Here is a 10,903-nt window from a genome sequence, read left to right as displayed (position 1 = left end):
CCCAAAAACAAAGGCCCGGGGTGGGGGGCAGCCGAAGGAACAAGCCCACCGAGCCTCCTCCCGAGCCTCCTGGCGCAGGCCAGCAGCCAGAGCCCGGGTTCAGGGCCGCTTCCATCTTGGACCGGCCCCGTGAGGTCAGCAGCCGATCTACCGTCCTGGCATCTGCAAGGGCGAGCGGATCGAGCGCCGTCCCGGCGTCGCTTCTCTCGTCTCCCTGAAGGTCTCAGCTTGGCGTCCCGTCCCACCCCCGTCCCCCCGTTGCCGCCGCCTCTTCCCTTCCATCGCCCGGTGGCCTCCCGCTCCGCTTGGGAACACGCTCGGGCCGCTGCACTGAGTCATCGGCGGGCAGGCTCTCCGTCCGCTTCGCGCGGGCGCCCGGAGATGCGTCCCCACCAGCCGCCCCGGCCTGGCTCCCCCCTGGCTGGTCCCCGTCCCGGCCGCGGAGACGCCGGGGAAGGTCGGGAGGTGCGAGGCGCGGTCCTCCGCCGCCGCCGCGGCCTTCCCCGCGGGAGAGCGAGGCAGGGAGGCTCCCGGGGCGGCGGGTGGCCAGGCGGGCGTCTCGGCACGTGGCTAGAAGGGCGGGCGCCCCGGTCCATCTCCGGCGGGGGGCGGCGCGGGGGGGGAGAGCAGCCCCGGGCGCTTCCCGGCAGGTCCCGGCGAGCAGCCGCGTCTTCCCTCCGCCTCTCCGCCGCCGCCGCCTCCTCCCGCGGGCTCGGCTGGGCGGCGGAACTGCCGGGGAAGAGGCAGCGCCACAGCCGCCCGGCTTTGTCTCTCCAGACGGGGCTCTTACGCAAGCCGCCGCCCCCCCCGCTCGCCCCCTTCCCCTCGGCGGGCGGGATGCCGGCTGCGCGGAGCCCCCGACGCCCTCCGCCCGCCCAGCCTGCGCCATGCGTAGAGGCGGGGGCAGCCCCAGCCCTCCGGAGCAGCGCAGGCGGCACTTCCCTACCCCTCGGCCGGCTGGAGAGCCCCCTTGGGCGGCAGAGCGGCCGGCCTCCTCCGGGGTCGCCATGGCCCGACGAGACCGCCTCCTGCTGACCTTGGCCGGGCTGCTGCTGCTGCTGGAGGCCTGGAGTGGAGGCCACGCGGCGGGCGCCGGCCAGCCCCGCTTGCGCCTGGCGCATAGAGGTAAGGCGGCGCTGCGTTGCGCTCGGGCAGGTGGCGCGTTTGCTGAGGTGGGAAGTCGCGCCGGCCGCTCGGCGAAGCCCGCCTGGTCCCTGCGCTTCTTCCCCGGGCTCCGTCCAGCGGGAGCGCCAAGGCGCCGCTTCCAAGGATGCGCGCCATCGGTCCGGATGCCTTAGGATACGCAGCGGAGGAAGCGCAGGGTTTCCATCGCGAGGCAATTGCGCCTCCTTTGCCGGAGTGGCGCCCCTTTCCGACACCCTCCAGCCCCCTCCCTTCTCCTCGCCTTCGCCTCAGAGCCCACGAACTTAGTGAGCCGGGTCGCATCCTGAGAGCCGGGGCGGGATCCTCCAGAGAGGCGCCCGGAGTCAACTTTAGGGCCTCGGTTTGTGCTTCCCGATCCAATCTGTCCCCCTCGTCGCCTCTCGCCCTGGGGACCCCGGTGCGGCTGAAGGAGCAGGTGGGGATGGGGGGGGGGGGCTAGGAGCGAATGGCGCCGCGCAGCGATCGCCCCCAGGACGGTGAACACGCGCCGGCCTCCATCCAGCGGAATTGCGTTGCCCAAAGTGGGAAGGGGGGCATCCAGCCTGTCTACAATGAGCTGGCGGCTCCCCCATTCTTCAGGATGGGAGATGCGCCCCCCTCCTTGCTGAGCCTTGCTGGGGTTTGAAATCTCCCGGCGCCCCACTTGATGCCACGCCGAGGCCTGGGAGTCGCTTGACCAGAGGCCTCCTTGGCACCCAGATGCGCCCTTCGCTCCTTCTTCGTTTTGGCTGATGATCCGGAAGAAAACCGCTACGCGCCCCGGGCGTCCCTTGCAACGGTTCCCCTGGTTTAGGTCTAAACCTTCGACTCCTTGGAGTCCCATTGAAGCCACCGGTACTCGGGTGGCGGGCGGGCGGGGGGCTTGCGCTGGTCTCGGAGGGCAACAGGCGGGACTTGAGGGCCAAGAGAGCAGCGGTTCGTTTGGAAGCCTCCCCTCCATGGTGGCCGTGTGAATAGGTAGGCGAGCGGGGTTTGCTGGCCAGGGTTGCCCCTGGAGGGGTCAGCCAGGCGGATTCCGAAGAGAGAAGGCAGGGCCCGGCTGTGCTGAGCATGGTGACGGGTGGGTCCTGCCTGGCGGTTGGCGTTACATCCCGACGAGGTCGGCTGCTCTGGCTGCCGTTCTTGGCGCCTGAGCCTGAGGGGGGAAGGGAAGGCGGACGCTTCCACGGGAGCCCGAGTGTGTGGGGCGCGTTCCCCGGACGGCTGAGGGAGCTGAACGGGGCAGGTGGGGGCCCTTTGGGCATAAGTGTTGGCCGTGGCCACAGGATCTCTGCCTGTGTTCTTCAGTAACTGGGAGGGAGGCGGTTTTGGGGCACCTGGCACCTGCCTGGGCAAGTCCCAGCCTTTTCCTTGGTAAGTTTTGTAAGATGTGTTGGCCCTTGCCTTTTTCCTGGGGCTGAGGGAGAGTGGCTGGCCCAAGGCCACCGGCTGACTTTCTGCCCCTGAGTTATGGCCTCCCACTTTATAATCTGACGCCTTCACAAGCATGCCCACCTGGTTCTGTTACTGATGTTACCAAGGAGGAATAATATAATCTTTTATAAAGAGATAAAAAGTATTTTTCGCTTTATATTGCAGCCTTTACATGTTACAATAAGAGCTTCAACCCCGTACAAAGGAAGAATAATTGCTATCTACTTTCAGTTCTTCACTAAGAAATTAAAAAAAACAAAACCCTTCACTTAGTAACTACACTATCTCTAAAGACTTGAGGAGAAGGGAAGAAGCAACTCAAAAAGTACATTTGATTGTAATTATGGAAATAGGTTGTTAAAGATTTCTGAGGGGAAGATCAGTGAAATATTGAGAGGTTGAATTTTCTCTGTTCTAAATTTCAGTCTTAACTCTTTTTTTTTTTTTTTACAGCCCAAGTTGTTTATGGTTTGGTGTATTGTACAAGTATTTTGGGGATTAAACACAATATAAGAGCCCAGCGTAATGTTTGATATATACTTAACATTTTCAAGGAATACTCCAGGAACTGGAATGGTAGGTTAGCAAGTGAACTGTTCCTTAGCAGGGGGGAAAAGTTGGAAATAGAGGTGACCAGGCGGTGGATGAGTTGGGGTGCCAAGGGGCCCCTCTGTACCCTGAAATGCAACACATGGCATCACTTTGGGCCAAACTCATCTTCTCAACCACCACCACCCCACCTGGATAAAGAAGGAGCAGGAAGGCTCTGTAGGTTGCCTTGTAATCCGGGAGGGGAGGAGGAAGGAAGGAAGGAAGATCAAATTAATTTTCTGCAATGCCATTGTTTTCTTGGAAGCATACATCAATTTGGCAAAGCCTTCTTGAGCCTTGTCTCCTTGGCAGCCTGACTCACCCCCCTCAGAAATGAACATCGGGCGGCCGGTGCCACGTTCCTTTGGGGCTGATGCTGCCCTCAGGATATGGACCAGGGCAAAGTTTGTCCCCAGGAAGAAGAGGGTCTGGTTGAGCTCCCTACCTCGCTGTCTTCCCTGGCTGGGAAGAATAGCTGCAATCAGGCGGTTCACAAAAACGATGGATTCCAACTCCGGCACCATCCTAATGTTCAGCCATCAGTTCCAATTAAATAGCTGAGCGAACTCTGTTTTGGCTCTTTCCTTCTTGGGCTGCAAATGGAGATGGAAACGCCACGGCACAAAATCTCTTGTTAGCATTTTTGATTCGGCTGGGCTGTCTGCCAGGCCTGGCTAGCTTCCTATAACGCACCCTTGACTCCGTGCCTCAGGCTTTGCCACTAGCTGAAAGTTATGCCGTGGTTTTTTTTTTTTTAGATTTTGTATCCTGCTTTTATTATGTCTGTAAATAAAGTGGCAAATGTACCTAATACTCCTTCCTTCCTCCTCCTGTTTTCCCCCGGGGAGACGTGAGTTGGGCCGAGAGAGACTGGCCCAAAGTCAGCGAGTGGCTTTTGTGGCTAAGTGGGGGGGGCAGGAGTCCCATCCCCCCAGTTCCTAGCCTGAAGCCTTAACCGCTGTAGCAGGCCGTCTCTCTTTAGAGCTACGTCTGAAAAACGGACACTAATCAAAGCTTGTAGGTGAACGGTCTTTAGCACAATGAAAGGGCAGCTGGCATGTTCCCAAGTTGGTCCTTCTGCTCCAGCTGGCGTTGTTCGCTCCGCAGCAGGAGGAGGCGGTGGGCTTCCTCCCTGAGGCAGGCCAGGGTGTTGCTGAGCCCCAGCCAAGGACAGTGGCTGCTGCTGCTGGGGCCTGTAGTCCCGGCCTTCTCCGGTGGGGAGGCAGACCTACCAGGGAGAAGGGAAGCTTGCTCCAAAAACTTCCATCTCTTTCCAAATGAGCGCTTCCTCCCACAACAGACTGAGAACTAGTATCCGCTGAGGCCGCCCCGGTTCCGAGTCAGGCCCTGTTGGCAGCCCAGGTGTCTTCTGCCTCCAGGGGTCCCGGAGAGGAAGGCTGGCCTGCCTGCAGAAGGACAGGCATGGCCCCTCCCTAAGAATAACCTCTGCTGCTGCCCTTCCCAGGGTAGCTCCTACCTGCCGGAGACCAGGCCAGCCTGGAAGCCGCCTGGAGGGGCACCGGCTTGTCCTGCTGCTGAGCAGGTGGGGGCTCCGTTTGGGGCGCTGGCAGGGATCAGGGATTTAGGGCGCCATCTTTTGACTGAGCTGCTTCTGCGTCTTGCCCGGCTCCTGCTCTGCCGTGGTGCAGGAAGAGCTGCTGAGAGACGGGGCTTACGGGCCTCGTCCTGCTTCTTGGGGCTGCCCAGCCTCTCTGTGGTCGAGGGCTGTGGGGGATCCGTGTCTATTGAACCGAGTGAGTGGGATTTTCTTCCTCAAGGGCGGTGGGGTTGGGGCAGCCGTGTGTGTGTGTGTGTGTAGAAGCCCTGGTGAAATGGGGACCCTGATGCTCCCCGTTAAGGCAGCCAGAGGGGAGGCCGGAGGAGTCACGGGAAGCCCCCCCGCCGAGCATCGACTGAGGGACCCTCTCGCGAGGCAGCTGGGAAATGTCCTTAGAATCAGAGCAGCCTCTGACCTGCCCTTAAGCCTCATGTGAAACTCGCCTTCGCCGGGAGTAACCTGGGTTTCTTCCGGGGGGCTTCCACTGCATGGATTGGATTGCATGAAGAGGCTTCAGTCAATCTGCTTTATTGGCACTGCAGATCTGAACTTGGCTTCTAGGAGGACAGAAGAAGGACCCAATTGACTTACTTTTTTGAGCACCAGATTCAAATGAAGCATCCATAGTATGCTTCATTTTTCCAAAACGTGTTTGAATGGCTGTTCAGTTTCGCCTGATTTCAGCTATGCATCCGGCTGATCTAATAAGGCCAGTTAGATTTTGAATGGGAGACCACTCAGCGATCCCAAGGCTGCAGATTGGATTGGCAGTGTGTTTTTTTAAAAGTAAGAATCTTGGGAGAAGTGGCCTCACAGGAAGTGGGTTGTGCTGTTGTCACCAAAACAGCAAGGAATCTGGAAACCAGTTGAATTTAACTCAGGGAGCCTCCTGTTTTGTGGCTGAAGATTTCAGTCCATGTATTTTCAAAAACAGGGCAAAGAATGCAAAACAAAGCCTTCTATTTACTGCTAAAATGGTTCTTTTGCTTGATGGACTTTTTCATATAATAGTTGATATCCAGTGACCTATTCCTGGAACTTGCTTCATTGATAATGAATTGTGAAGTGTGAGATATTCATTCCTAACTAAAGTACATTTGTACCATGTAACCTTTTAAACTATTATTTTAAATTTGTTTTATGTAGGTGTAACAAGAAATGTAGAATTTTAACTGTGAGATAGGAAAAGGCTCATTAATTGTCCAGCTATTCATTCTCAGATACACTGAGAGTTCTTGGCAATTAATTTGTAAATATTAGAATTTTTGGAAATAACTTTATGTTCCATCTTGCTGTGACTCTTTCCCTAACCATGATGGCCTTGGGCGATCATGGATTAATGGGTAGCCTTGAATGGACACGCCCGGACGTGTCAGTAGCAGTACAACCGATGCCTTCTGGCTCTTTCGGATAACTCGGCACTTTGCAAAGTGATCTCCGCGTAGCTGTCACCCCGGGGCTGATCTGACTTCACCAGATCCCTTTTCAGAAAGACGGCCTAATGCAGGTTCTCTGGCTTGCAGGGTCGCCTCCCACAATTGCGGTTGTCTCGTGTTTCTACGCACAGCTCTCCTCATCCCAACATTCTTTTGCCATCACTTGCATGCCTGCAGGGATGCGATGGGCTCATCTTAATCTCTGTGGAGGCCCTAATGATGAGTTGTGTTTACACTGGTGTGAGGCTCAGGAGGACGTGGTTAGGGGACATGCCCTGTCGCTTGTGTCCACACCTTCCTCCTCTTGCCACATCAAACGGCTGCCTCCTCGGGGAGGCTCTGAAGGAGGCCGCTTTTGAAGAGGAGGAGGAGAGGTGGAAACAGCAGGGTTGGTTGGGGTCTGCTGCCTCGAACCAGAGGCCACCCTGGCCCATGGGGGGGGGGGCGCAGGAGGATAGGGGAAGCAACCATTTTGGGAGCTCCTGTGATCTGCTGTTGCCAGGGCGGGGAGTCGGTGGGAGGGAGTTGGGGGGTGATTTTTGTTATATAAATTTATTTGATTCTTTTTGTTAGTTTGTGGTTTTATATCCTGTAAACCACCTTGAGTCGTCATGGGCGAATTGGCAATACTATAAATTCAATAAATAAATAAATTTTCTTTGGTTGCCCAGAGAAAACCTTCAGCCACTCAACATTTTTATGGACTTCAAAATTTAATGGGCCACATATGGGGCCCAATAAAGATGGTGCCGGAGGCTAATGTGGGCGGGTGTGTATGTGTGCATATACACAACACAGTTCTGGGGAAACAATGAGCAGGGCATACGTGCAGCGAGGAGCCCAAAGCAAAACCAGCCAGATAGTTGTGGCCCTGGGAGAGCGAGAAGAGCCTCAGAGGGGACCTGATGGAAAAGGGGCCCCAGCTATGGAGACGGCACTGAATCTTGGCACAACGTAAACCAAACCATACAGGCAAGGAAGTATGATAAGAAAGCTGTAAAAAAAATAATGCTGCAGTGCCCTTAGTAGTTTTGAAATTGTTTTTGCACTTGAGTGTGTGTGTGTGTGTGAAGTTCGTGTCAAAAAAAGATGGTGGCCAGAACCCTGTAGTCTAAACCTCTCACTCTTGAGGAATGAAACGCAGGAAGGTTTGGGTTTTTTTTTGGTAAGGCTTGGTGGATGTGTGAGTTTCAGTCGTAGCTACTGGTGCCCAAAAAGAGTTCCCAGATTGTATAGTTCAACCAGCTGAAAAGTCCTGGAAAAGTCTCACTGCTGAATGGGCCAACTTATGACTCAGCTCCTTGGCAGCTCTCTGCGCATTGAACACATCAGAGGCTCTGTGGGAGCCACTCCATTCCGCTTAATCGTTGGGAGAAGCCCAGAAGCAGGGGACCAGCCGCCCTCTTCTGCCAAGGAGGGAATCTCTCGGCATGCGCCAGGGTTGGGTCCTTTCCTCCTGGCTGTCAGGCACGTTTGACTCATGAAAAGTCAGAGCTTGGCTCTGTGGCCCCAGTAGCGGCAGACTCCGATTGGTCTCCCTGCGAATATTGTGGAGGTCGTCTCGATAAAAGGCAGGGAGGACGAAGGTGGCTGTACCTCCCAGACAATGGCTAATCTCAGACGCTAAGCAGGTCGGCCCTGATGAAACCTCGAATGGGGATTACCTGGGATTAGGCTGCTGCCTAGACGGAGAAGTTGAAAAAAACATACCTTGCAAAAACGATAAACGAAGTCACCAACTCTGCTCACAAAAGCGCATGGAAGCCTGACTGGAGGGCACCTCTGGTTTCGTGTTGCCAGCAACTCAGTGATGGAAAGGAGGCCCGTTGGAGGCCCCTCCCAGCCCAGTCCTTGGGGTCTCCAGGCCATGGTTTCCCAAGAGAGAAAAGCTTGGAATTCTCAGGCTTTTATAAGAGCATGGAAGTGGCACAAAATGCTCGGTATTGTTTTCGAGGAACCTGCTGTGACAAATTCTAATTCTACTTTGGCAGTTTAGTCAATTACTGATGGCTTCTACACGTTATAATTATTCACACGGCTTATGCAGACAATTGCACATTTATTTTCAGTATCCTAATTTACACTGAGTTGGTGGTTCACATGTTTTTTGTTTGCCTGCAGATGTAGACTTGGTCTGTATGTACACACACACACACATTTGCGCTCACACACATGCACACACACACACCCCACAGGTGTTTGAGAATGGAAAGTCTAAGAGAGGACAACCTGCATGCAAACAAGAATGATAATCCGACATTACAATGTTGAGAAGGATCCAAACAATTTTTCTTTCTAACATTTTTTAAAAATCAACTAAGAATACAACCTGGCTTACAACGGCTTTTCTAAAGTTGTAGGGAATGTTTGCCACAGTTCATTGACTTTACAAAATGTTATGATTTATTCCTTTGACTATGTAGGGAAATACATGGGAGTTTTTTATCCTGTGAATTCCAGAAGAGAGATGCATATGGAATTTAGTTACAACAATTGTTAATAAGTTATCATCTTATTTTATGTGCCCTTCCTTTTAGTCTAATGACAAAGATGACACTGAAAGAGGACTCTTTGTTTTGTGGATCTGAAAACCAGCACAACTCCTACAAAGTCCCGCTTTTCAGACAATAAATCAACGGGCAGCATGAATTGGAAGGAGAGGTGGATGAAGTAAAGAAGTTCCCTTCCGCCTGAATCAATCAAATGGTTTTTTTTTTTTACTCCATAATGGAAACGACTTTTGTGATATTCATAAGAGCCCCCAAGCTCTCCATAGAAGGAGTTCTCTGCCAGTTCCTTCCAACTGCTAAAACATCCACCCACGGTCTTCCTGCCATCTGTCCCTGTGTCCTAGAGGACTAGGCAGCAGGCACCTCCCCAAGCGGGTGCGGTGTGTGTGTGTGTGCGTGTATGTGTCCATGCTCTTTTCTTGCACCCAGCGGCATCTACTGGTTTTAGAGAGGGAAGCTCTTTTGGAAAGGGTGGAGATCCAGAAATCTTCTCTGGCTCACAGTCACAGTCCAGACATATGGGAGTTTTGCTTCCCCACTGAAATCTGGTAGCTCCTGCAATTAGGATTATTTTTTCACTGGATTTGCAGAACTTTTCAGCATTTCTTCTATTACCTTTTGGGGGAAAGTGTGAGTGGATAATATTATTACACCTCCCTCCCAGCCCTGTTTTATGTCCTTAGCCCAGTTTTCCCTGGTGGTGAAGAGGAACAAGGGCTGAACATCAATAGCAGTTACGCTTGGTCTTATTTACCGCCCCATAGTGCTTTTGCAGCCCTCTCTAAGCAATTTACAGAGTCAGCCTATTTGCCCCCAACAATCTGGGTGCTCATTTTACCCATTTCGGAGGATGGAAGGCGGAATCAACCTTGAGCCAGCCAGGATTGAACTGCTGGCAGTCGGCAGAGTCTGCCTGCAATGCTGCACTCTCGCCACTGGGCCACACCAGGGCTCCTGGAGGCCTGTCCATCTCCTTAAAGTAGACAAGTGGAAAAGTCCTCAGGACACGTTCCCCATCAGGGTGGGATGTTTTGTGCTGTAACATCGAGGCTGAAAGAGAAATACGTTCTCTGTTGACTTGAAGACTCAGTCACAAATAATACAAACGGCCAGTGACTTGTTACTTTGTGAAATGGGCTCCCAGCTGACGCTTCTGAGTTGGAGAAGGTGATTTTTCCTGCTGATGAAGGATATTAGGACTGTGTGGTCACTTTGGACAAAAATCTTCTTTTAGCGCCTTTCTTCAGTTCATCTCTCCCAAAGACCCCTCCCCCCTGTTTACAAATAGAACTTGAAATTAGTTGAATGCATTTGACCTAAGGAGCAGGGATCAGGGCCTGATGATGAGGATGATGATGATGATTTTGGGTTGAAGAAACGAGTGTTACGCCTGAACCCTGAATCACCTGGATGTGCCCATTTCTTTTCTTTTCCTTCCTTCCTTCCTTCCTTCCTTCCTTCCTTCCTTCCTCTGAGGTGAAACCACCTGGTGGAAACTTTTACTGCAGCTCCGGCCTTCAGTGGAAAGAAGTCCTGCTTAGCAAAGGCTTGATATTCTCAGCCTGATTGATGGTGTGCTCGGCCTCCGTCCACTTCATCCCCGTCCGAGGAGCCTGAGCTCTGCAGGGGCATCGCAGAGAGCTCCCCTCGGGGCTGCGGTGAAGCCGGACTGAATCCAGGCTCCTGCTTCTCCTGGTTTTGCCAGACAAGGGAGGCCAGGCAGCTCTTAGCAGCCAGTAGGGCTTCCTCTTCTGTTAAGAAGCAGGTCTCCCCAGGGGAAGGAAAGGACGGGAAACCACTTCGGCTCACTTGACATATTCGCTCCCTTATTCGCTCTTCCCCAGCTCCTTTCAGGGGGGAGAAATATTCCTTGACCACATGCCCGGTTTCCTACAAACCCCTGGGAGAGAGGCCTTTGGGCTGCAGGAACAACACGGAAGGCAAATAGGCCGTGGAGCAGCTCCCTGCATGACAGTTGTGACTCACTGCAGAGCTGCTGTGCAGCTTGTCTGCTTGCATATTCATTCTGCTGGTGCAGATGCAGTGGGGAGAGGGGTGTATCTGACCTAGAGCCTGGAGCAGCTGTTGAGAACGAGTTGGGCTGGACAGTCCTGGCAGCTGCTCATCAAGTCTTTTGAATATTACTTAAATATCGGGATGAAGCTTTGCACTGATGCCAAGGAACCGGTGGTACTTAAAGCAGGGCGGAGATCATTCCAGATTGAGTTTGA

General features: G+C 53.7%; 1 protein-coding gene across 1 annotated transcript in view; it reads left to right on the top strand.

Moving 5' to 3' along the window:
• The first annotated feature begins 638 nt into the window (after nt 1-638).
• The window catches only part of SEMA3E (semaphorin 3E), a 114,923-nt gene continuing 104,658 nt past the window's right edge, over nt 639-10,903 (top strand). The window contains exon 1 of the mRNA XM_026682615.2: nt 639-1,125. Coding sequence (XP_026538400.2) covers nt 888-1,125 — 238 coding nt within the window. The 5' untranslated portion in view covers nt 639-887. The remainder of the gene's footprint in view (nt 1,126-10,903) is intronic.

The sequence above is a fragment of the Notechis scutatus genome, chromosome 6, assembly GCF_049901735.1.
Source record: "Notechis scutatus isolate UNSWTSFEM ecotype Mainland chromosome 6, rNotScu1.2, whole genome shotgun sequence".
Taxonomy (NCBI): Eukaryota; Metazoa; Chordata; class Lepidosauria; order Squamata; family Elapidae; genus Notechis; species Notechis scutatus.
Note: the sequence above shows the minus strand (reverse complement) of the source record. Positions and strands in the feature narration are given on the sequence as shown.